General features: G+C 39.4%; 1 protein-coding gene across 2 annotated transcripts in view; it reads right to left on the minus strand.

Annotated features, from left to right (window-relative positions):
• The window catches only part of ALCAM (activated leukocyte cell adhesion molecule), a 115,431-nt gene that overhangs the window by 34,011 nt on the left and 53,428 nt on the right, over positions 1-27,992 (minus strand). For both annotated transcript variants that reach the window (XM_041422448.1, XM_041422449.1), the window contains exon 2: positions 994-1,094. In XM_041422448.1, the coding sequence (XP_041278382.1) occupies positions 994-1,094 (101 nt within the window). The remainder of the gene's footprint in view (positions 1-993; positions 1,095-27,992) is intronic.

Consider the following 27,992-nt stretch of genomic DNA (forward strand, 5'->3'; position numbering starts at 1 on the left):
TGAAAAGTGTTTGCAGGAAAAGAATTATTGACTGGATGTGGCTACAAAAGCTGCAAACCTGAAGATAAAAAGGAAGGAGATAGGGGAGAACAGGACTCCCCCCCCAACACCGGCAGATCATTCTCCCGTAAAAAAAAAATAAGCTGGTGGATGCCATTTGCAAAAAGAGAGAGAACTATATAATTTTAAATCCACTAGAAATTATCTATTATTCCAGGTACCTTTGATTTGAGAAGAGGAAATTTAGATGAACTTCACTGAGGCAGGAAGACCATTTGTCTCAATACAGTTTGAAAAGCAAAAGGGGTTGGGTATCCCAGCATTTTTATCCAGATATGCTTCCAGGTTTCCTTTACTTTGATATGCTGATCCTCCTTGTGACCTGGGATAGTGATCATACACAGGAGGAGCTCATCCTGTGGTGCTCCTACTGCAGGCTGACCAGCACACCTAGAGAGCACCCATGTTTTTGCCCCTGTTTCCTGCCAGACATGGCAGAGTGAAACCACCAGCAGCGCTCCCAAGGTCAGCTCTGCTCTCTTCTCCACTGTGCACTGAGCAGAACAAAGCCTGAAACAGATCCCAGTGACTGTCAGATCAACCAAAGACGGGGACAGTGCTTTTTCCCAGGGATGGAGCACACTCTGCTCCAGGCAGCTGACTTCAAAAGTGTTCAAATGTACAGCAATGGCTCTGTCAAGTGAGCGAGACACCATGGGGTAACATGCCAGATCTCTAATACAGGTTGGCAGAGAACTACTGAATAATTATTTCTCTTGAACAATGAGATTAATTCCTCAAAACTCTAATCTACACTTGGCAGAAATTATACAGCTTGGAATCTTGCAGTCTTACAAACAGGAATAAATGGCTTCATACATGAGGCAGAAATCCTGTTGTTTGGAATCTTAAAATTTCTCTGTCTCTCTCACACACACACACACACATCATCTTATAATAGCTCTAAAAAATATAAAGATAAGATATACTTACATATTTCCATTTTCCAAACATAAGACCATCTGGTACTTCTAGAGGACAAGGCATAGTAATAGTGTCTCCATATATTGCATTTACTGTGTACAATCCCAGAGCTAGAGGAGAAACAGAAGAGAGGAAACAATTTTATGTGTTTTCTTGAATTCCCATATGCTAGCTAATATTTGGTTCACACCTATTGTAACAGCAGCTCCTTTGCAAATGGTTATTTTCCAGCATGTAGGATTTATCCTCAAACCTATAACAAAACAGAATGCCTATCCCTAAATTTGTTAAGTGAATGTTATGACCTTTTTAAACCCATGCTTCCTGCCAGAGTCAATGGGAGCCAAGTGTATTTCCAAACAGGACTGCACATGCTCAATTAGATGAATATCTACACTACAATCAGGATTGTCTCAAAATGTACAAAGGGAAAATCCCTAAACCTTTATTTTCTTCATCTGATAAAACAGCCTGGAGAGGTTGCATTGCAACACAATATTGTGAGGAAGCCAGCAAAGAAATGATACTCTGACTGCTGCATAGCATTTAAAAGATAGGAAATGATGACAGAAAAGGGAATGATGATATTAAAATATGTTCCCTAAAACCTGGGGGAAATAAACAACAACAAAAAAAACCCAAACAAACAAACCCAAAAAGCAAGAAAAACTAGTCAGCACATTTAGAATTTGGAAAAATTAAGTGAAATGCTTCAATGAGTTATTTAAAAACAGCTTTTTCAGAAACCTCAGAATAATGTTATTGTGCTAATGCATTTACAGAATAAAACTGACCCACTCATTTTCGTTGTCCGAAACATGTGAATTGAACAAAAACAACAGACCTGAAAGTGATGAAGTGCTGAAATGCAAGGAAGCTTAAAGGAGATGTTACAACTTGGTGCATTTGCTACAATGCAACTTTGCTTCTCCTTTCCTTAGCTCCTCTTGTTTGCTGCTCTTTGCACTGGAGACAGATTTTGTTTCTAGTGCTTGCCCAGAGAGTGTGCTGGCTGCCTGCTCTCAGCCACACACCTGCAACTTCTGTCAGATTCTTCCCCCAGAGATTCAGGATCTCCCCCTTTGCTGTCTCTTCATTTGCAACCACAGCTTAAGGGCTTGCTGCCAAAGGAACTATGTTTAAGAGAGTGAAGTAAGATGCTGGTGGATGTAGCCAGGTGCTTCTGAGGAAAATCATCCATTCCTCCTAGAAACATTAATTTTTCGGGAGATTCAGCCCTTCCTTTCTATAGCTACAAAAAGAAACATGCACCCCCAAAGACCTGAGCCACAGACCCCTTTGCTTTTCCCAAGTCTTAAGGCTGCTGCCTGGAGGACCTGAGAATTCTGTACAGTGCAAAGATGCACTCAATAGGGAGGTTTTTCCAAGGGAGTTTCTTTTTGTTTTAAAGAAAATAATGCCTTTTCAAAGAGCCAAACACTGAATTCCTTGCCTGCAATTTAAACTAGAAAGACTCCAGAGCTCACTGTTAACATCATCTTGTGTTTATCATGTGTATCAGAGTGACAAATGAGGCTGTGGGGCTTGTGCTGTATGACATTGCACAAAGAAATAGTATTGCAAAATCTTTCCTTAGAGAAGCTACAATCTGGATGGCACCACATCCTTAAGGCAGAAAAGCAGGTTGAAGCTTAATGGACTAAAGGAACACAGGAGATAACAGGCACCACTACCTGCATTAATCTTAAACTTTCTTTTCTTCTCTCGCCCCCCTTTCAACTAGAGCACTGGTAATCTTTCTGATTCTGTTACTTAATTAGTCACAAACATGCTTTAGATGCATTATTCACACTGTAGGGACTGGATACTCTAATTTTCTATACGGTTCATGGAGATCAGCTGCTTCCTAAATGACAATAGCGGTCATTCCACTAGGTGGTGCTGAGTAAGAGCAATCTTTTTAAAAATAATTTTTAAAAAGATCAGATAACTTCAATTTCATGGAAACAGAAGCAATGATTTACAATATAAAGCTATAAATGGAAGTAAAATTCAAAGCTGGAAGAAACTATTCCCTTGGTCCTTTCTTGCACTCATCTTCATTCTGATCACAAGGAGGGGGGCAATCCTAATTTTAATTTTTTTGCTAGAGCTAGAAAAAACTGTCCTTTTTGTCCTTTTTTTGGTTCTCTCCCATGGGTGCAAAATTACAACAGACTTGCAAATATATATTCAATTAGTAAACTGGTTAGTACCTGTTCAAATTCCAGCTAACTGTCATTTAGTAATTTGAAATCTGTAATAGCATTTGGCATCACATGTATAACCAAAAACTGCTCCTCTGATACGAGATGCTCTTTGGTATTAGGGGAAATATTCCCTGTCATTAGAGGAAAACAAAATGAGCCCCTAAGATCTGAAATGCTGCTCTCTTCTACACACCCATTTAGCCCGACAGAATCGCTAAGATAGCAGGTATACACTACTGAAGGCTCAACAGTCTCAGGAGGGAGAATGAAAATGTTTCTGGAGAAACTCTGCAGCATTCAGAGTAGGTAACTAGTAAATGGTCTGATAAAGGGAAAGACTGACTTCTGATTTTAGAACTCTTTCAGCTGAAAGGCATTTCTTAAAATGGACAAATTCATGACTTGACATAAATGCTGCCTACACTAAAATGACACATTTTTCTATTAATTTGTTAACACAGAACATAGGTTTTACTTTGAATACAGAGAAACAGCGCTTGCAAGAGTAAGAAAAGTCCTCCTGCAAAATATTCTTGTTCCACTTCAGTAGCAACAGATCTAGCACATTGAAGGAGTGCAAATTAATTGAACAACTGCAAACTTTCACCACAGTAACTGCAGTAATCTCCACAAAATGACCCTACCAACCTACACATTTAAGAAAACAACAAAATAACCCACTTCAACAGAATTGGAAATTCCTTTCTCTGTTGCTATTAGACATATTTGTAAAATGGTGGGATGAAAAAGAGAAAAAGATGATTGCTTAATGATACAACAGTGCTTACCATCGACCATCATATTGTCAGGCCTCTTTACATAATTTCCAGCTCATTCTAAGAAAAATAAAATGAAAGCAGGATCTACAAATACCTAACAAATTGCTCCATGCCCTAACACGGTGCAGAGTCAATGTCAGGGCTCTCATTTCTCATTAACTCTGCCGGAGGGTACAAAGGCGACCGCAGGGAATAACGCGACGTCACCAGGCATCGTGTCCTGCGTTGCTCTATTTCTGGTGCACCTTTCTGTAGCTAATTAAGAGCTCAGCCAGCTTCCCTATGTGATTTTCAGATGTTGTTTCTAAAACTGAGCTAGTGCTGTGAATAACACCACTAATTCAGAGGCAGGATCTTGTCTCACATACACCAAGAGCAGCTCTACCTGCTAGGTCTGAACTACACCTATATCACTTTCCTTCCATTTCTTTATAAACATAAGAGGCTTGAGAAAGCTGAGATTTACTTCATTTCCCTCTGATCCAGTGCTGAAGAAACTCTGAGCCAGATGAGACTTTTCCACACAGGTTAGAACATGGGAAGAAAGCCACAGCTTCACGGGGTATGATGGCTCAGAGAAAGACCGCAGCAGGACACTGATAAATTGAGATGACATAGCTATTGATGCTTTTAATTGGAGTACTTTCCATGTCCCTATGGCAGTGCTAACTGCATCCTTCTTTGTCCTGCTCTCTGCCTGTGTTTCACAAGGCAAGAACCAAACAGTACCCACATCTTCAAGGGACAAAACAAAAAATCTTGAACAGAAGCTTAAATACAGAAAAGGTACTGTTGTTATTTTAGATCCTCACCAAAAGTATGAGGCAGGTCATACTTTAGACCAATTATTCTTTTTATATCAACAGGATCATATAGGAGGAATGCATAGAAGGTGAGTTAAAAGAAAAAAGACACTAGGAAGCTGATGGTTCTCCAAGGAAATAACAAAAGCACCCATGTTTTCCACCTCTACCATCCGTTTGCAATACTAAAATAACTTCTTGCCACAAAAACATCTTCTATGTGCTTAGGAGCAGTGTTTTTTGGACAAATGCAAAACAGAACAAGAGCTGTTCAAACACCTCTAGATGCCTACGAGACTGTATCTGAAAACTGACTAGCACAGGTACTGCCCAGGACTCCTCTGCGCTGGCATGCACAGCAGGGCTTACTTCTAGAACAGAGGAAGTCTGGGGAGCATTCACTGATTTAAATGATGTTTTACATCTACAAAAATGCCCTGTATTTTCCTTTGCACTTAATTTTTTACTGCTGATGCTTCTGCCCTGGCAGGTTCAGCAATGCTGCTTTTTATTACACTTTCTGGACCCAAGGAGCAAAGTCTCATTACTAGAGAACAGCAGGACATGTTGGCTGCTATGGTTCTTTGCAGCAATCAACAGGATGAAGAGGGGAGGTCAATTAGCAGCCTCTGCAATGTCAGTGTCCAAACTTAAGAGCTATTATGTCTATTTAGCACCTACCTCAGAAACTGTAGTTAACTACTTTGGAAACTCTACATTAGGATTAACACTCCAAATCTTTTATTGAGGCATTAGCCCTCCCATCTTTTCTCCAGGTAGCCCAGACTAGCCTGTACTAAATATAATCTGGGAGGTTATAAAGCTTTGCCTCATGAAATAAATATTTTATAAAGTTACTTGCTATTTTTCTTTCTGCCCTCCACTTCCTAAAGGGATTTCAGCTATATAGGCATACACACAGGTCCTGCTGGGTACCCACTTAGGTACCAGCATAAATGGCTGGTACTGACCTAAAAGATTTTTTTTTGTAGGAAACATCAGTGTTTCACAAAACCATTACATGTTCTTAAGATTGGGATGGCACCATTTAGAATCGCAGAACCATTTATGTTGGAAAAGACCCTTTAGATCACAAAGTCCATCTGGAAACCTAATGCTGCCAGGCCCACCACTCTACTATGTCCCTAAGTCTTTTAAAGACCTCCAGGGATGATGACTCAACTACTTTCCTGGGCAGCCTGTTGCAGGGCATGACAGTCCTCTTGGTAAAGACATTTTTCCTAACAGCCAATCTAAATGTCCCCTGCTGCAACCTAGGGCCATTTCTTGACTCCCATCTCACTACAATCTACTTTTAGGTAGCTGTAGAGAGTGATGAGCCTCCTAGTTTCCAGACTAAACAGCTCAGCTCCCTCAGCCACTCATCACAGGACTCATTCTCTAAGCCCTTCACCAGCTTAATCACTCCTCATTGAATACACTCTTATTAAAAGTAATTTTTTTATTTTTTAAAGACAAGGCAGTACATGAATGACAGCTGGGTGTTGGTACAATACAAAAATGTACAAGAAAATCTCTCCTGCTTTGGATGTGACAAGACTTGACAGCAGATGTTTACTGTCCCAACAGTAATACTGTTGATACTTGATAATGCCTTAAAGCAGGATTTGACATGGGAAAGTATTTTTCATTTAATTAAAAGCACTATTCAGAGAAAAAAAAAATTAAGAGTTTACAAAATCACAGACTGATTGAGGTTGGAAGGAACATCTGGAGGCAACTGGTCCAACCACCCTGCTTAAGCAGGGCAATCTACAGCCCTGACCTACAGCTGTCCAGGACCCCACCCAGATGGCTTTTGCACACCTCCAAAGAAGAATCTGGAGGCAACTGGTCCGACCACACTGCTTAAGCAGGGCAATCTACAGCTGACCTACAGCTGTCCAGGACCCCACCCAGATGGCTTTTGCACACCTCCAAAGAAGAAGACACTACAGCCCCCCTGGGCAGGCTGTGCCAGTGCTCAGTCACCCTCACAGGGAAGAAGTGTTTCCTGATGTTCAGAGTAACAGCCTGCGCTTCAGATTGTGTCCACTGCATCTTGTCAGGTCACTGGGCATCACTGAGAAGATCCTGTCTACATGTTCTTTGTGTCCTCTCTTCAGGTATTTGTACACACTGGGGAGACTCCCCTGAGCCTTTCCCTCTCCAGCCTAAGCAGTCCCAGCTCTCTCAGCTTTATCCTCTAGGGGAGGTGATCCAGTGGCCCTTCCCTGGACTCTCTCCAGAATGTCCATGTCTCTCATACTACAGTGCTCAGCAAAGGACATCCTGCTCCAGGTGTGGCCTCACCAGCACTGAGCAGAGGGAAAGGATCGCCTCCCGCAGCCTGCTGGCAGTGCTTCCCTACTGCAGCTCAGAATCTCATCAGCCATCTCTGTGCAAGGGTACATCACTGGCTCCCATTCAGCTCTGTGTCTACCAAATGGTCTTCTCTCCAGAGATGCTTTCCATGCTGCACAGACTCCTCAGGTAGGCTCAACTTTTAGCTGCCCCTTCTCCCTCTCTTTTCATTGCCTGGCAAAGTCACTTGTTCAGTAAGTAATTTAGTAGACTTTCAAGACTTTCACAATAGCAGAAGAATGCAGCAAACATGTAATATATATATATATATATATATATATATATATATATATTTTATTGGTTTTTTTTTTTATTATTTTTTTTTTGCTGAGCCACAACAGCCAGGGAGCCAAACATCACCCAGCTGCCATTTTCTCAACAAGCTCGTCCTTGTGATCCAGCCTGTTCTGCTGAGAACAAGCCTCTTCACATGAGCTACAGCAGGCAGTCCTATGCACAGCTCACACAGTGCTCATTAATTTTCTGACATAGCACAGAAAACACAAGATACACTTCAGGATGTCAAAATACTGGTTAAAGCAAGGGAAAAAAAAAGGCTCATGTGATCAAAACTCACACGTAAGGCATCCCTTATTTCAGCTAGGTGGGTATAATCATTTGTATGCTGGGCATGAAAATAGGGAAGCAGGGTAAACACTTCCAAGAAAATTCAAACAGTGATTATCTTCACCGTACAAATATGATTAAAAACAAAGGTGCATGTGTTTGTTGATATGTTATCTGATACAGGTTATATAAACAGTATATTGTTTCTTATCTCTCTCTCTTCAAATAGTGAAATAAACCCATGCAAGAGCAACTAGCTCGCCAAAAGGACCATTAGTTACAAAGAATCATCAAAAGTATCCAAGAGGGAAACTAATTGTACATAAACATATACATCAGTATTTAATGCACCAAACACTTTTAAAGCAACATAACAGAAATTGCTGAAGGGTTTCTTATACTTTATCACAGTATTCCTTCAATTAGTTTTAACCCTGAATAATATTAGAGCCCAGGCACTTTTAACACCAAAGGAAAAAAAAATCCTTTTTCAACTTATAAGCACTGATGGAACAGACAGCAATTACCCTTCAGAATACAGACTGCTAACTCAAGCTCTTTGAAGCTGTGAAGTTAACTTGCACATTTGGGACTGGTTTTGGTTTGTTTTGGGGTGGTTTTTTTTTTTTTTTTTTTGGGAGGGGGAAGGGGAAGAGGGAAAGAAAGGGAGAAAACCTGGTTGTGACTCTGGAAGATGTTGAGCTGCTTTTGACAAGGTTGTCAGAAACACTTCCTTAACTCCAGTGACACAAGCAGCCAAACCCATACATACAGGAGCACTTATGTACTTAACACTGATTTTGGCAAGTATTTGAGCAGGCTAGAGAAATGGGACTTGGCACCCACCAACATTGAGGCACTGGACAGTACACACCATGAAACAGGCAGGGTATTTAAAGCTAAAGAGATACTGAAAGCATCAGAGAGTAGGCATTAAATGCCAGCAGAATTCAGCTATCATTACCCTACACAAGCATTAAGGTGTTTAAAACACAATTTTTCTCCATTAATGAGGAAAAAAATCCTGAAGGAAACATGTCAACTCTTCAGAAATTGTCTTTCTTATGAATACTAACAATTATGCCTTTCTAATACCATATAAAACAAGTGTTTTCCTTACCAGTACAAAGAAATGAGCTATAATTAGAGACTAGCTGAGATAACTTGCCCCATCTGACCAAGGCTACATGGGCTCTACCACTTAAATGAATAAAGAAATCCTCAGCCCACTTCTTCAAGAGGAGTGAGGTCATTGCATGCATCTCACTGTTTTTTTCCTCTATAGTTCAGCCAGTCTTGAATGGCAGGGATGGACAGTTTTCCTACACATGCATATAGTTTGGCTTTCTATGTAACCTTAAGTGTGAGCTCTAGGCTGAGCCTCCATGAATTTAGGTCCAAAATCTCATGGAGCACTTTAATCACAATTTAAAAAATTTTACATGGTGGCCATACAGAGCTCTGAGTACTGTGTGCCTATTCACAAACCAGACTACTCAACTACTTTTTATTTTACTGAAAGTTACTTCTGTTCCAAGATCTCAAATATCCAGCTGTTCCAGTATTTTGATCACTTTTTTTCCCACTTCCCAAACCAGAAAACAGCTTTCCATCTCTATGCTCCTTTTCTGTATGATTTTCATGCAGCCTGATTTGAAACTACTTTAGCAGAAGCTTTTGGGAAGATTGAGGGAAATTTCTCTGCAACACAGAGGTTTTATAAAGTTATGTCCTTCCAAGAGCAAATGGTTTTGTGGCGCATAGTTTACAGGGATTATCATCACTGCAAGCTTTACCCTAGTGAGGTTCACACTGAGCATTTCCCTGACCATCTTCTGCCATCATCATTGCTTGAAGCACTATGCTGGAGAACATACAGAAAAAAAATGCTTTTCATTTTAAATGTACCCAAACACCTAGATTGCATCTAAATAATGATGACTAATAATCTTTTGTCAGCTTAGTAACTTCAAATATTACATATAAAGCAATAACCATGACATTTTCCAGATCATAATCAACAAAAGTTTCTAGAATTTTTGATAGGTATGCAAAAGAAATTTGCACATAGTCATACTCCTTTAAAACTGGAATGGCCATCATAAAATGCATTATCATTGTCATTTAAAGTAAAACAGATACTGCTTTTCAAGTCAGCACAGCTTTCAAACTACATAAAAGAGCTGTTCCTAGCATTACCCTCTGCAAGCTGGAGACTAAATGAGCAGTTCAAAGCTCAGTAACTGATGCACAATGTTGCTGCAAAATGAACTACTTGTGTCAGCACATCAACCTTCCTACTGCACCACCTCAGCCACGCTCCAATGCCCAGCTCCATGAAGACAAAGGAAACTGCTAAGTCCAACAGCTCTGAAATGGGACCAGAAAAGCTCCACTTTTAAAATCCTCTCCCTTTTAAATCAGGAAGGCTCCAAAATCTGCTAAAGAACTGCAAGGAAAACCCATGAAAGCCACCAATGCCTTTGTAGCACATGGGCTTTGTTACAGCAAGATTTTCCTTCCAAAGAGGAAGACCTAAGCTTCTTTTCCCAAACCACCACTCCAAAACACCACCTGTGATTTCAGTGGCCTTCTAATCCCACTATTTTACGGGAGATCTAGCTTTTGGCTCAGAATTATCTAACGCTGTTTCTGGATTCACTGCTAATCCCAAATCAGTCATATTTGCGGATTTAAGTGTTCAAGTCCTTTGAGTAAATCTTACAGATTTAAAAGAAGTTACACATATAGCAATGTTGCTGTAAATATAAAAAAAATGCAGCATAATTCCAAGCAAATATGTACAAATTAGACTTAAGAAACACACAACTACTGATTAAGAAATGCTTGAATTAGCATAACGTTAACAAAGACAACATTTCCACAAGATCATGGTGGATCCACATCAGAAAACATGGCCAACATTTGCAAATTGGGGTCAGCCTCAGAAAACCCAGCTATGACTCTTATGAGCACCATACAATAGGAAAAAAGCTCTTTCCCACAGCCAATGCTGCAACTGAAAGACCATGGTTAATGATTTATTTTTGGGCAATTTTTACAAAACATTGCTTAGAATAGCTCTCATAATTCAGAGGAAAATATAAAATCACTAATGTATCTTCTTACAAATACTTCTGCACAAGATGTAGCCATGACTAAAGGAACTATGATCAATTTGGTTTTTTTTTTATAACACACTAAAATTTTGAGAATAGTTTATTAAAATAGTTACTGACATATGGTGTGATTTTTTATGAGTGGTCAGGCACATCTGCCAGGGAAGTGAGTTATAGCTTACTAAAGTCTGATGATACAAGCTATCTGCCAAGAGATGAGAAGCAAATGTGACTCGCAGAACAGTTTCTGAGTCAATACTGCAAAGAATTTTTACTTTAAAGGGTATACCTAATTAGGCAAAATGGGATCAACAAAGCCTTTGTGGCTTGGTGAAACTTCTCACTGTTTCTGAGGTTAGCCTCCAGCTGCTCCTGAAGCATACTTCTGATATGATTCTCACTTGCACTTCTAAAGCACTTCTCCGTTTGTTAAAACTACTCAAATTGGTTTTTATTTTCTCATTACGCTAGTCAGCAATGCTGGTGTGTATCCAATACCTTGAAGGGACTTAAAAGTTTCTACTAAGTCTAATAAAACCTGCAGCTCAAAAACAATTGCCTAAAAATCACCATTATATTCTTCCATTAATCCCTTTTTTGACTATTAAAAGAAGTCAATAGACAGCATATTAAAAAAAAAAGATTTGTCCCTCTTGTTTCTTCATTACTTGATATTGACAGTATAGAGTATACTGAAATTCTTGCTAGTGAAAGCTTAGTAACAATTTATATTTTACAAATATGAACTTTCAAAAACATGTATATATTTTGCATACTTATTTAAGCTTGAATGAGTCTCAGGAGCAAAATCAAAGTACCATAAAGCAAATAATATTGCAAAGTATGAGGGAAGAAAAATATCACTGAACACTCTAGTTAAAAGTAAATAAATGCAGTGGACAAAAAAATAGGAATTAGGGGGGAAAAAAAGGCAAGTAACACAAAAAAATAGAAAAAGGGATGTAGTTTAATTAATGCCACCAGAGTCCTCCTATGCAAAGAAAACTCAACAGCAAACAATTTTCCTCCTCTTCTAACCACTTTCTTCCTGTGAGTTGTGTCCTTTCTGCCTACAGCCAGAAGCAACAGGCACTCACCTTCCACCCACCTAAGGTCTTTCCAAGCTGAAAATTAGTCCCTGCCAGAATCCAGCAACGTACATTTTTTTAATCATGCCTGTTGCCCCTCTACTTCAAATCATGACCTGCTCTGTCAAGGAATCCTAAAACAACGGAAAAGGCCAGATGTCTCCTATTGACTGCGCCAGATCTAAAAAAGTACCCTTCTCCATTATCTGCACACGCACTTGGGCTTTCTTTACTCCTGCAAAGCCATCCCAAGGTATCCCCAGCCCTGGCACAGGCTCACTGTCTGCTGTCCGTAATCACCTCTGCAACAAGCAGTGTTTCTGGCAGGCAGAGAAGACCCCATGGGGAGAAGCCATAATTTCTTGTATCTCTTTATCAGTGCTCTGAAACACTTGCAAAAGATTCAACTGTATTCCCATACACTCCAATAAGTAAGAAGTAAAATATTTGGTGAATGTAAGTTTGACAGGGAACTCATAGAGGGGCACAAGCCACTGACACTCTGCCAAGACTGGCATCCAAAATTGCACATTCAATACTGTACATCACATATAAGTGTTTTTCCTCCCTGCCCTTCATTAAGGCTGTAGGGTCTGCAGCTAATTAACAAATTATGTCCTGCCACACTTGCCTTACTGCAGTCACACTTACCAGACCTGCTGCTTGCTGGCTTTAGCAGTTTTTCCCAAAGAAATCAGCTAGACTTCACGACAGAGAAAATAACCTGTGACTGTAATGCGTATAATGTGTACAGAATAATATTTTCAGTGAATAATCTTCGTTTACTTTTGGTGAAAACCATGCACTATTCACCTCAAAACAAAAAAACCCAAACAAACAAAAACCAAAAAGGCCAAAGCTTTACAGAAGATACAACTTCAGGGGACACAGATGAAGGACAGATTTATCCTTCCATGACAGTGAGTGGGTGAAAAAAGCTGTACATGCTTTCAAGAGAACCTGCTGGACATACACCCTGCAGCTGACAACAGGCTTTTGGCTGCTCTTTTCTCCAGCCGCTTTCCCTACTGATAAGGGAGAGGACAGAGCCAGGAAGATGAGATAAAGTAGCCTCACCAAATCATCCACAGGTCTTTGTTACCTGGAAACGAGAGCTATCATTTCACTGATAGCACAACAACAGAGGTGCGGAAGGGGAGAAGCTCATTGAAAGTATAATGCTATAAATCCTTATGGTTTATGCTAAACTAAGTGACTGAGAGCTCCTCTGCTGCTCTCTTTAGATTTAATGGGCTCCTCGCAGACAGTTTTTTAAATTTCATGGATGCCTGTAGCCAGCCTTGGTATTGGCAACAGCCTCCTGCTTAGGAGGATGAGCTGAAGCAGATGTGCACTTTCACCAGTGGGAGAAATCAACACCACCTTAATTTCTGAAAATTTGTCTTTGCCTGCCTTTCTTAACTGAAAACTCACAGATGTGTCACAGGCAAAAACTGCAAGCAATATATAAAACCACAAATATAAACAGAAAGTTTACACAGACTCTTATTCAAGGGAGAAATGCAGACACATGGATATAGAGATATCTGGGGCTGGTGTGAATTCAGTGCCCATCATGTCCACTTGTGGATATTACTGACGTGTGTGGAGGGAGGAAATGCTGCCAAGTATCATGTTTTCCTTCCACCTCATATGAATTTACATTTCTATGTGCATATATAAACTAGCATCTGATGTGCTATCACCTTTCTGCTTTGCATGAATTGTTTATTTTTTTTTACAAAAAACCCCTCAATCCATTTCTTAATATAATTCTGCATACAGAAAACAATGCTGGAGAGGAGCACAAAACAGCAGCTCAAATCTGGTGGATGCAGTCACAGCTTACAGTGAATTTCCAATATAATATAACACTGAAGATATAGGTACTGTCCAGTACTGAACAACTCGCTGTAAGTTTCAGCTGCCCTCTGAAGAAAACCATGAAAGGTTAGAAAATGAAAAACATGATTCCTATTAATGTTTTAAATTAATATAGGAGTTACTTCCTAGAATTTTAATACCTAATTTGGCTTCTGCAAATACAGTGCTGCTGAAAAGTTTAAAAGCAGCAGGATACATTGCAAAGCCTGTATGTTGACCCAAAAAGGGAGTTACTTCCGTGTGTGAAAACAGAAGCCACAAAGAAGTTTAATCTTTCAAATATTTATGCACATATTTATCTTCAAGAACAAGTAGTGCCACAGCATGAGGATGAAGGCACAAGACATCAGGACAGCTACTAGAAAACTGTTGTGTCGGCTAGGCTTCCCCCCCACTATAATAAATCTTGCGGTAGCATCCTGGAAGTCGAGGACCTCATTTGTAAGATAATACAGAGACACAATCAAAGGATTTCTCAGGGATCCAGCCCAGACCAACCTTATATAGACCACTTTAAGACCCCCATGGAGTCACTACTACTTTCAGAACAAAACCCCAGCTCAATGGAACCCCCCAACTCCAGGTTTGTGCCTATGCCACCAATAAAACCTGCTATGTGGCTTGCAGGAAGAGAGAAACATTGACTGCTGGGGCAATACACTAATCTGGCTTTAGGGAATGTCTTTTCTGCACACACCTCACGTCAACACAGTCCAGTACACTGAACAGCAGTATCAGAAATGATAGCAACTGCACAGGATCTGGTGATTGTAATTTCAGATTTTGATCTGAATGGCCAAGTAAACAACAATTCCTGCAGAGCCGCCTACCTCAGATGCACATTTATGTTGTCACTGAAACTCTTTGTAAACACCAGTCTTGGTGTGCAAGCCACTGCTTCCTCTATATACCTGCCAGAAACTCTGCAGAGAAGGCAGCCGTGTTTTAGTCAGCATGACAGCTGCTACAGTGCATCATGCTCCTGTAAACTGCCTTAATGCCCAACTGCACTTTTAAGTACATTTGAACATCTTATTTTGACCTACACATGTGGGCCATAATCACCAATTTCCCTGTCTAGGTACTGCTGCTGCTGCCCACATCACCACTTGCCCCTGAGCAGGAACACAGAGGATGGGTCTCCTGAGTTGTTATTTTGATTTGTGGCAGGAGCTTTTACCTGTACAGTGTCAGTTATCAATTTTTTGACACTAATTATGTACTCAGAGAATGACCATTTTGCAACCATTGTAGACAAGGTGCTTGCTATGTAGGCCGTATGTGGGCAAAGCACACAAGCTACTGCAACTCTTGGCTGAAGCAGATCCCGTCCTGAAGAGCAGAGCCTTCATGTGCACCTTTATGCTGCAGTACTGCGAAGTGAGAGGTACCTCACTTCTCTCCTAAGAGCACTCCTGTGTTTGCTGCAGAGGAACAGCATCCACATGGGGTCTGTGGGGCACTGCTTCAGCTCCTGCTCAGCTGAAAGCAACCCTGAGTCAGTCAGTTGCAAGCTGTCCTGCTGTGCTGTGGAGATAAAGCCATCATGCCCGAGGGGACTCCTGGAGCGCCCATTACCTACAGCCCTCCCAAACCACCACTCTGTAGCAAGAGGAATAAAACCACGCTGGGTACCTGGCAGAAAACATTCGTGAAAGGCAAAAATAATCTTAGAGATCCTCCAAGCTATCTCTGACCATCTGGAAGGGTGGTAGGATGGCTCAGTGGGTCAAAGAATCTGACCCCCTAAGAAAAAAGCTTGCTCTGTCTTCTGTGAGGATGCAGAACATCTTTAATCATCTCCAGCTTCTGTAGAAACATGCACTAATTAGCATAAATATTTTTAAAAATGCTCCTATACATAATAATTCTAAAGACAACCTGAAAAGTAATTAATAGTTCTGGAACCCTTTTTTTTTTTTTTTTCTTTCCCTCTTTCTGGAGCACCATCTGGTGCCCTTCCTAAAATACCAAGGCTAGAGAATTATTTATGTGAGCTTTGACCACGTCTGGACTGCTTACAGGATGATGTATGTTTTTAATGCCCTGATACTGACAACAAGCCTTTTTTTCTCTAAATTAATGGGAAACAAGTGTCACACAGTGAAGACAAAAGTGACTTTGTGAAGTTTTATTCTTTAGAAGTTCCTATTGTAACAGATTAGGGTCTTTACAGAAGTATCAGTGTCAGCTTGTCTGACCAAAGGGAAGAATGCCATGGCACATGTGGTATGGGTTGTGTGTGCATGGTGGGAATCGATGGTATAACAGGGTGGTCTTAATTAGGTCATGAAAAACAAACAAACAACCTACCCCACCACATACAGAAACAAAACCATAGATTAACCCATGTCACCCTCCAGCAAAAGCGTAGCTGTCTTTAGTTTCTCACAGGTATAAACCAGCTTTTTAGGTGATTAGCTTAACTTTTTTAGTATGTTTTTCTTTTTCATAAATGCATTTGATATGCAAATTCACACCACAGAAAAACAGATGTTCACAGCCTAAACCAAGCCACAGAACCACAGAAGAGTTTGGGATGGAAGGGACCTTCAAGATCTTCCAGTTCCAGCCCCCACGCCACAGGCAGGGTCACCTTCCCCCAGATTAGATTGCTCAAAGCCCTGACTTTGAACACTTCCAGGGATGGGGCAAAGAAGAGTGAAAGGCTGGGTTTTGAGACCCTCTACAGGTGTTGGGAGTACCAGACCCCATGGAGCAGGGCTGCAATGCAGCCCCTGCTCACCAGCTGGTCCCCAGTCATTCCCCCTTCTGGAAAGCAGCATGGGGACTTTTGAGCAGGAACCCACAGCTTTTGTACCAAAGGGCTGTGAATCTGGGTCTTTGGAAACAGGACTCAGGTGCTTTAAAAGTACCTGTCAAAAATAGTCAATAAGAAAACCTAAACTCTCCATTTACAGATCCCTGTACTCACCAGCAAATCTCAAAGCACTTACTCCTGGACAAAACTGCTTTTACCCTTGTTTTAGAACAGCCCAGAAAACATCTCCAGACAGGTGGTGTGGAGATCTGCCAGCTGTGGCAGAGCTGGGATGGAGAGAAACAGTGACAAACAGCTGGCACAAAGCAGCTTTAAACTGGGTGACAGACCACCAGGCTGCAGAGTTGTAAGTGTTTCATTTTAAACCCTTAGCATTATCCTGAAGTACTGTTTAATAAGCATCATGCTTCTCCTTTGAGGGTGAAATACCAGGAAGTCCCTAGGAGAAGCTCCACACCTGAACTCGCCTTCTGTGCACCAACAGCTGCTGCAAGAATTATTCTTCCTCTCTAGACAGTCCACATAAACACCTGAAACTGGCTGCTACAGTATTGAAGTTAGTACCACATAAGATAAATATCCATCATAGCCATTTAAAAAACACCCCTCAATATATTAAGTGCTCTAAAATCAAAACAAGGCACCTTAAATCAAGCTGAATGCATCTGAGTGGGTTTGCATTATCTAGATTTATCTTAGCTACATGTCATTTCTGTCTCATTAAATTGCAATATAAATTGTATGCATAAAAATATTAAACATTTTTTCTTCTCAAAATGACTAAAATGTGATAAAAGCCCACACAATACTTTCCCTTGCCTTGATGTTTGCAAGAGAGTACCATATGGCTCATCTGGATCCCTCAACAAGAGCTTTCCTGAATTCAAAACTAATTTGATTTGGCAGCTCCTTCTTTAGAAAAATGTAAATTCCCATAACATGTTTTAAATTATATTCTATTTAATAAAGCATTATTTTCTTGTTTGAAGTACAAGCAAGCTTTTACACATTTTTCATTTTCACCATAAAGGTAAATTCTTCAGCTTTCAGAACTGGCAGTAGTATTTTTTTTCCAAATAATCTTCTCTGCACATCACTAATAAAGTAATATTGCATAGTTGTCTCCATGCCTCCCTCATATCTCAACGTATCAGGGCATGCCAAAGATCCAGAGTATATGGTGGTTTTTTTCTTAAACAACTGCATATACTAGGAAAGAAAATCAAAGGAAAAGAGCTTTATTGAAACCCATTTTCTTCTATAGGGGAAGGTGCAGCACAAAGTTCTCATGACTGGCAAAGGCCTGGCAGCAGCATTTGATAGGAGGAATAGTGTGAGCTGGTTTTCCAAGGTTGTGCTACAAAAGACCATCCTTCCTATGACTTGTCTTCTAGAATAACCAAAGTAATTAAATCAGCAACTAAGGGCTTTTCTGAACAGATCTGCTTACAGGCCACGTGGTATAATAGTCTGGTTTTGTCCTGGATTTCACACCAGGATGAAATCACTTTATTTTTCAGGACAGATGCAATAGCTACAAATAGAAATTGCTATTTAGTTACACTTCAGAGTACAAGGTAGTTTTTCTGTGGGCCTAAAGAACCCTGGACTACAGGTTTTAGTACGATAAACCTTCCTTACAGCTGTGTTATAAACTTTTCTTTACAGCAAAGGAAAATGAAGCTTGTATAACTGTTGCTCACAGGTATCCCCACAGCAAGACAAGTTAAGAAGCTGACAATTTCCACTCAAGTTTCACAGGAATGTAATAAATCACATCAAAAGTGTTGGGAAGACAGGGAAGACAGGAAAATAAATTCAAACATGAATAAAAGATTGTGGTCAGGTGAGAAAAAGACTGCAAAATAAGCTTAAATTGACAGGTCACCAGAGCATCTACACTGTGGAGAAGTTTTCACAGAGGAGACAAGTTTCCACAGGACCTTCCACCAGCTTTGTTTGTGGACACACTGATGGGCATGAAGCCATGGGAAAAATAGCCATTAGTAGGTCTACTGCCCTTCATTTCCTTTGTTACAGCTCCACACCTGTACATTCAGTCATTTCTGTGGCTGAGGGTGACCTGCACCAGGCTGAACAGACAAGGCTGTGCAGAAGCAGGCACCCGGGAACACGAGTCCCAGAATAATGGAGAGACGGCAGGAGGATGCAAGCGAGCATCAACCCCTTCCTTCCCTGCAATCTGAACAAGCCATCAGCTGAAATGATCCTTAACAAGGAGAGCTGTAGTTATAGACCTGGTTTTCTATCTCCAGCCATTAAGGGATAGAGGTATACTGTTCTAGGAGTAGTCTCACTTCATTAAAACTATTACTTGAAAAGCAGGAAAACAAGAGGATAAAAAGTCTTCATCCCCCAAAACCAAAATTCAGGCAATTCAGAGGATGCAGCAGATTTTCTGTATCAAAGCACAGTCCTAACTAATCTCACAGAAGCAATTCTAATTAGTCAGGAAATGAAGAACAGTTCATTTCAGACTGGCTGAAAGAACAGTGGATTGATTTAAATCAAATCACTGATTTTAATCACGGATTTAAATCAACCAAGCAGGACACCTTGATTTAGCTCATCAACTTTAATCTTGTACTTTTTACTTTTTTCCTAATGAAAGCTCATTCATTTTGTTAAGATAATGTGAGGAATTGTGAAAAGAACACACTTCATGTTAAAATGGCTTAAAATCTTTATTCTCACTCAACATTAATGACTTGTGACTTCAAAGCTTGAACTATTTTTTTAACAGTTAAAAAGCATAGCTTTTAAAATTCATTCACATTTTAAAGCTCATGAAACACACTGTAAATTATTTTAGAGATTGTAATAAATCTAGGACTTGATAAATGTAAAGATTTCTGCTTAGATATCTTCTAGGGCTGTCTGGGTAAAACAACTGCAATTTGAGACACCACAGACTTTAATCCCTTTCTGTGAAAGAACATTAGAGCCCAATAGAAAATAACACATTATGTAATTTAGGTACACCTATTTAAAGTACAAAACCTGACACTGTGCAACATTCTCTTAAAAAAAAAATTAAAAGCTGTCAAGATACTTTTGCAACTGTGTTAATACAAAAATATGAGGAAAATGGTGCTGAGATCACAACGATGAACTAGTCAGAGTACTTTGAATATGAGATAGAAATCCTGATTAAATGCTACGCTAGGAAAAGAAAAAAAAAAGCTACATAATTTATGAGGGAAAAAAATTCTGAAGCCAGTGTCAGCAAAAAAATGAAGAGGAATGTAGGGACAACACTTGTGCTGGAAAAGAGCTGGAGGTGACAGAAGAGCAGAATGGATTTCATGTGTAGGTATGTGTAATACAATGTGGCAGCAGAATAGAGAACGGCAAAGTTCTCTATTAATAGAGAATTGTATAATAGAGTTCCGTATTAATAAAACGAAGAGAGACATTAAAATGAACTAAGAGATGTTTCAGGAGAGTGGACTGAGAGATACATTATTACTAGTACACCTAAACAGCGTTGGTGTTTCATTCAATATTGCTTCCTTTTTATCCCTTTAGAGTCTTGACAGAGAGAAAAGTTGTAAGAAAACACTCATTTGGTACCAGTGCACACCAAGACATACCTCTCCATATAAAACCCAGCAAACCAAACGCAGAGTTACATCAGCTAATAAATACAAGACAAAAGCACAGAGAGCTTGTAGCCGAGCAGTATCTCATTTTAATTGTCTATACAATTCTGACTGTTTTTGTTAGGGAAAAGCTACAGATGAAAAATATCAACTCCTAGTCTTTATGAGCTACTATTTAAATCTCCTCCAGGGTGCTGGAGCTCTGGTAAAAATGAGCAATGAAAAAATGGTGATGCTGTATTCATTAGTCCTGCCCCCAGCAGGCACTCAAAGCTGCAGACTCAGAGCTGCCTATTTCCCTGTCAATGTGTTAAGCACCTTTCCCTTGTCTCCTTAGCTCTACAAAGCTCTGAAAGAAAGATGGGGATGGAGCCCATCTTGAACCATTCTGAGCCAAAGCAGACCTAAACAAAACTTACAATCTCTTCCAAAAAAGATTAAGTATGTTTGATTTGCTCATATTCTACCTCAGAAATCTCTGAGGATAATTTTTCCAGTCTTACTGACCATGTTCTTGAGTAAGAAAAGATTTACATTTGAATTTGAAGCGCTAAGGTACTTTTACTTACAAACTGTGGGAACCTGCAGCACAAAGTGTCAATCTGCTAGCTGAGGCAGATGCAGTGATCCTGCTTTTAGTTTTCTTTGACATGGCAAAGAAAAGAAGGACTTTTTAAACACCACTTGAGAGCACACAAGTGATAAGAACAGTCAATCCAGAAGGAACATTCAGAAGAAAAATAGACACAACCAAGCAATTGTAGCCAAGTGATGAAGATTTAACAAAAACTCCAGACTGCTGGCCTTTGGTGTAAATGTCAGATAAATTAAAGTAGAGCTTAAACAGCAATGCGGGATTTCTCCTGCTTTAAGATTAGGAACTTCAGCTACTTAGTTTTGTTCATTTGCTTTGGGGGTAATACTCCAAGACCCAAGCTACATAACCTGTGCACTTCTGGTGACTGAAGTTATCTACCTGAAGCTCCAAGAAGTTAAAAGCAGAACACAGCTGCAGGTGGATTTGCTGAGTACCATGTTCTTGGAGAGTTGACCTCTACAAATACATGCAACAGAGCAGGTTACAACATCTTAAATAGTTACACCCTTCACATAACAGCACCTAACTGTGCCAAAAGAAACACTCTGCAAAAGCATGGACATGATGCCAGTTAAGAGTGAAAGGGGTGGCACCAGGAAATAAAATCAGCTGCATTAACTAACAACAGTGCCAGCATATTAGTCTCTAACCATCTTTTGCACACTGTCTTCTCTCCCCTCCATCCCAGTAGGATTACCCAGTGCAGTTTACACCATGGATCAGATGTAGTTTTGAAAGCTGTATTTGTTAATGACACCTCACCCTCCAATGTTATAAACCAAGTTTTTGCAATTTGGTGTGGATTGTTCAACCTTGGCCTCCCTTTCCAGCAGAGGGTAGGGAGAGAGGGGACAGAAAAGTTCTCTCAATGTCAGCACTTAACTTTCCCCTCTCAATCCTTCACACCTGCATTTCTTAAAATGACAGGTTTTAAGAGGAAGTAATACTCAATGCCTTCAAAATTTTGTAAAACAAAACCCCATACTTTCTAGGCTTAGAGAGCTTCCATAAATCATACTATTAGAGCTGGACAATGAAACTTGTTCAAATGCTATTTCAGGGCACTGAAGATGCCTCATGGGGTACTTTATCCTCTATCTCATCTTAAACATAAATTTATCACTCAAACCAAAAATAGTATCAGAATATACACCTACACTGCTCATAAACCTCAGCCTGTGTAAGCCTCTCTAACAGGTGGAAAGATGTGCTGCCTTACAGACAATGAATGCATCCTTGAATTCATGTGTTTGTTTTTCAAAAATCACTAAGCTTGTTAAATTTATACATAAAAGAGAAAAAAAATCAAACCTTTTGGTAACCAACAGACCCTGCCAAAGACAGAGAGCATCTATTTAGTACAATAATATCTATCCCAGCTGGCTTTGGCACACCTAGCTGGATACACCTATGCCAGCTGCTGCAGCCAGATGCAAATCAAGAACAGACTTTTCCCTGTTTTCCATCACAGCCAGAATTGCTATGCTTAGTCACTTATCAAAACAGAAATGCACGCTTAGGAATAATTACTAAAAAACTCCTTACTCTGTACTTTTCACCAGATTTCACTGTGCAGATTAATCAAAGCGTAAAACCTAATAATAGGTTAAACCTCGGACTTAGCCATTTTCAGAAGGACACTTGCTATGTGCTGACACACCTGCTTCCTTGCCTCTTCTGTATTTCTCTATTCATCTATCAAAGAAACAATCCTATTCTTGTCTTGTAGAAACAGCCACTGGAGAGAAGTGAATCATATTTTAACAAGCAGCCTTTTGGCTCTGTTCTATTCAAAGGAGCCATACATTCAGGATAACACTGAGGCAGTTTTCTTTTCTACCTAACTTCACATTGTAATTTTTGTGAAGAACACATTTAAGCAGGCGATTTCAGTCCTACGGCTTTTTGATCCTAGGAAAATTGTTGGGTTTTTAAAAATGTCTACACTTTATGCATTAGTATTTTATACTAGGAAAAAACCCCAGTCTTCTGAATAATTATTTCCTTAGAATTATGGTCCATCACCTTAACTTGTGGTTTGTCTTCCACTGAACACAGAATGCAGCATTTCTTATTTTCATTGTTTACACAGGACATGCCATCTTAAACAGAGTTTACATTCTTCTGTGATAGCAGTTGCTTTTCAACAAGTGTATAAAATTATTTCCATTAACAACTTGTTTTTCTGGTTTAAAAAAAAAAATCACACGAAATAAGTTGTAAAAATGTGAAGTTTTGTTAAAACACTGATTATTCCTATATTAAAAAAAACAACAACAACCCAAAAGAAAGTTCAACTACAGATTATTAGCATTACACTGGGTATTTCAGGACAAATATTAACACTTTGATAGCTCATAGCTAAATAAAAACATTTCTGTTTTTAAGATTTACACTTGGAGTTAAAAAATAAGTGCATGTACAACCTTTTTGAGAAACTGACATTCTAGCTATCAATTTTTTGATGGACAGTTTTAAAGTTTATATCTGACACAAGCTGGAGCTAACACATCCAGTTTTAAAGGTACATTGCAAATAATAAGTTCAACATTTTACAGATATATATGATTTATTCCTAGATTTTGAATAATTTAAATACATCAGAGACATTTTTCCATGGTTACAAAATTTTAGATGATCACTTTCCTGTTAAAGAACACAAACAAAGAAACAAAAAGCTCCCAAACAACAAAAAAAACCCCAAAACCTTCAAACTTGAAACTTTGGCACATTTCAGTGCTTATGGGCTGGAAACCTAACAGCATCTAGGTGTATTCTGTAACTTGATTTTGCTGCTGTAACCAGATTATGACTTTACCTCTCCCTGCCACCAGTCTAAAGCAAGAGAAGGAATCCAGTTCAGCTCCTTCAATGCAACTAGTCTGCCAAGTGAAAATTCTAATTTACTAAGAATTTTACACAGTTCTGCAGAACCCTATATATAGAAAAGCAGAAGCCTACAAAGATGTTAAATTAGGAATCGATCTCTGCATTATTCTTTCACTTCCATGTTCTTGTAAGATATCACTGAAGGACAAATAAAATGATACCAAATATTCAAGTTAGCAGATGAAGGTAGGACTTTTCAAAATACTAAGAAACTATTATATGCATTCAACTGAAAAAGAAATTAGATAGAGATTTTACATTTCAGGTTTCTGGAAAGAGAAAGTGGTTTACATGTAGAGTATGCATGTATCTACACACCTGGTTATGTCTATGTTCATTCACATTATAAATATAGACAGATTTCACAAAATCTTCTTTTCATTCTCACACTCATATATTACTGAAACATCCATTGAAAAAAAAAAGGGACCACCAAGCCAAGTTAGTGAACTCAATACAATTTCTGGAGATTTCAGCCTTCAAGTTCCCTTTAAGTGCATCATGAGAAGATTAAACACAATCACTGTGGCTGGGGTTCTGCACAGATCACTGAAATTTAAAAGTTATTCCAGGTTCATACTAGAACAAATAACATCTGCCTCAACATTTTTAATGTCATCATGTATATTTTTTAAATCACAGTAGAAAATTTTGTTATGGCCACCAGAAAAAAACACTGAAAGCTGATTATTTCAAATCTCCATGTCCTTGCTTCCCTCCCTGCCCAAGCTAGTCAACCAGCACAGCATTATCTTTCATGCTGCATCTAAATTTATTCTCTTAAATACAACAGTCAGTTTTCCTGTAAAGCAGGGTGCAAGACTATATGTAAAGCAAATACCTTAATCTGAATAATTTACTGCTAGGAAAATTATATGTTCTATATCTAGAGTAACAAGCAAAGTATCAATAGAAAGCCACAACCAACCTATGAGTATTAAAGAAAGAAAGGTCTTTGGCTAAAGCTCTGAATAAAGAACAAGGACACTTGTATTCTTGTTCTGCCACCAAAAAGTTTGTGCACCAGTCAAATTGCTTTCAAATATTTAACCAACTATATAGTATTTTGTGATGAGATAATATTACATTGTGTAAAAAAAATAATGATTTTGTGAGCATAGTTAAATGATCCAACACCTGACTACTGATACGCAGTTCAGGTTTTCATTAAATATGTCATTTTAAACTCTGCTTGGTTAAATGCTGAAGATACATAACAAATGACGACAAACTGTTCTGATTTAAAGACAAATACTTGTATTTCATTAATGCAAAACAATTGCTGTATTTTCTGTGGCATTAGAGTTTCAGTACCCAAGGCACCATAAAGCCTAAATAGAAATTCAAAGCAATAACTGCTTTCCTGTGGCTGTTTCCTTTCTTGATTTAGGCACATTCATATCTAACCCAGGCGCCCAAGTAGGCAGATGGAAGTTGGACAGCAGTTCTCTAATCTGATGCTTTCCTCTGATGTATACAGGGCACGTAGTTTGTTAATGAATGTTGGCCTTGCCTACAGATCATGAAGCAGGCTGAACCTGTCCTGTAACATCCTTGAAGATCAAGACTCTAACAGGCTCTAAACAGAACTCCAAAACAGGCTGTGTTTCAAACTTACACAGTTAAAAACTTGTTAATGCCCACATCCTTTGGGAGCAAAAGAAACCTTGATGAAAACATCATAATTTTGTCCAAAGGTTTCTCCTGCCTTCAGTCTCACCCAAACAACTCACAGGACTCTCTCACTGTTGAGTCCCTTTCAGGCTAATGAATTCTTTGTTTCACAACAAACTCAAAGAGATCTAGGTGATTTTGCTGACTTTTGCCCAAACAGGCCTACACAATGAGGTTTAAGGCAGAACAGCTCAGGATGCCCACCGAGGCACATCGAGTTTTACTAATAACACTTTGTAGCTGGATTACAGCACATGAGCTCCCTTGGCTGACCTGCATTTCCACTCTAGGGATGGGTAGTGCAGGAGTAGCTGCCTCTGAAGTAACCACAAAACTTGCTATTTAATCCAGCTTCTATGGGCAATGCAAAACAACCCCTCTCAATGCACAATTAGTATAAAAATACACCAATTTCCACAGAAAAATCTGAAATTAGTCTGATAGTGGCACCTTTGTGAGCCTTTTGTGGGGTTTTATGACACACCAGCCTTATATATCTGGGGAATAAATAAACTGAACAAACACAGTAATAATTTTTCAAATGATTCTTTAAGACATTCTTCTATATGTATTGTAAGTTGAAATACAGGCTTATAAAGTGCTTCTGAGATTCTAACCTCCAGGTTTAATTGCATGAATAAAAAAAATTGTTATCATTTGGCACCCAACTGTGAAAACAAAACCACCATTTTCTGTTTTGGAAAAACAAAACAGATTTTGCTTTCAGCTTGTTTTTCATGAAACATAATGTAGGAATAAGCAGCTTTAAACTGCTGCTTTTAAGTGTCACTTGGAGGCACGGCTACTTAGAAAATTAAACCCATAATACATTGTATTACAAATGCAACTCCAGGTCTCTTGGGTATTAACCTCATGTTCTAAACACAATTTAATTTGGCTCTGCTGCCTGTCAGAAAATTGAGAAGAGAAAGTAGGACTCTAACTTTTCCAGTACAGCACAGGGATCAGTCCTTCTAAGAACTTGCTATTCCACTCTACCCAAAATCACTGTGTGCAAATACCAGAATTACTCCTTTTCACTTTCTATTTTCTGTTCAAAAATTATGTGACAGCAAAAAGCAGTCAGTGCAGAAAGTATTAAAACACACATCTGATCTACTTGATTTTAGAGTTGTCAGCATATTTTTATCTGTTATTACAGATTTGCAGATACCACAATTTCTCTCTGCATTTCAAATGCTGGCATTGTTAGGGATTCTATTATAGTGGCATGAAGCAACCTGAAGACTCAGCCTGCACTGTACCAGGAACTGCACATCTCTGGAGGCAGACTGCCACAAACCCTTGCAAAACAAGGAACGCAGAAGCACAAAATGAAGGGCAAAACATTTATTCTTCCACTCCTTCTCCCCACTTCACTGCCCTTAAAGAAGCCATGTGAAGTAGGATCCAGTGAGCAGACACTGATGTGCCTTGAAGGTGAGAAGCTGGACCAGGGAGCTGGGAATGCCACTGCAAAACAGGTCACACCTGCTGCTCACCAGCAGGCTCAGCTGCACACAGAAACCTGGAAACCTCACTCTTTGAGATGATCCTTCTCAAATCCCAGCCTGAAACTGCAGAAAGGGGCAGACCCATCTCTAACAAAAGGCCAGAGACCGAAATCAACATATCCAGTAAGATTAACCCAGGAATTAAATTGTAATTATGTCATTGCTGTGGTACCTTGGTTGGCCTGTTTTAAATGGTGAAAAGGCAGCCTCCTGGAGATGAGAGGGGCTAAGAGGCAAGGACAGCTGTCTTCCTAGGGACATTATGTTTCACAGATTCAAGAGATCTTTAAACCTGTTAAGTCCTGGCTTGCAGCCACAAGCTCTGCTCTGGAGGAGTCCAGACAAAACAGACACTAAGAGAAATTGCTATTTCATGCTTTTCCAGGTCTGTCTTACAAAAATGACATTTCCCTGTAAGTTCTCCTGTTAGCAAATCCCCATGGATGCTGCTACCAAGGGCTGATGAAAAATGAAGCATGAGGAAGGAAGCAGAGCCTGCATCCGCTGAGTGCAGGATGATCGCCATAAGCAAGAGATGTGTTGATTGCTCCACAGGTCTGAACGCTCACCACTTACCACATAACCTCATGTTTTTCATCTGAAAAGTGTATAGCTGATACAGCTGCTCCTGGACAGTAATCTTATTATTTTTAATAGGGAGGAAGAAATAAAAGTAGCAGAAATTACAGAACAATAAGCCTTGATAAGCAACAGATATTTTACTTCAGTTAAAAATTATTACAGAACATTTATAAATCAGGGTCCTTCTCAAAAAAGTTAATTGGAGATATATTTCTGTATGAGCAAGACAGCACAGATATTAACATGAATTTAGAGAGTGTGGATTGCTTTTTTGGGTGATCAAGGTGACATGTAATGGAGAAATCTGATTTCCTGCCCCTCTAGTCACACCCTGAGAAGACATCCAGCTTGGCATCCCAAGCCTAAGCACAACCAATTGAACCACTTCTTAAGATTATTACATCTCTATACAGCATGAGATCCTCCCAAAATTGTGTTATTACAGTAAGTGAAATTCTGCAATCTCATACAAATCTATAAAATGCTCTATTAATCATATTAGAACTACAATTATATATTTGGAGATTAAAAA

Source organism: Onychostruthus taczanowskii, unplaced genomic scaffold (genome assembly GCF_017590055.1).
Source record: "Onychostruthus taczanowskii isolate IOZ18803 unplaced genomic scaffold, ASM1759005v1 scaffold73, whole genome shotgun sequence".
In the NCBI taxonomy this organism is placed as follows: domain Eukaryota; kingdom Metazoa; phylum Chordata; class Aves; order Passeriformes; family Passeridae; genus Onychostruthus; species Onychostruthus taczanowskii.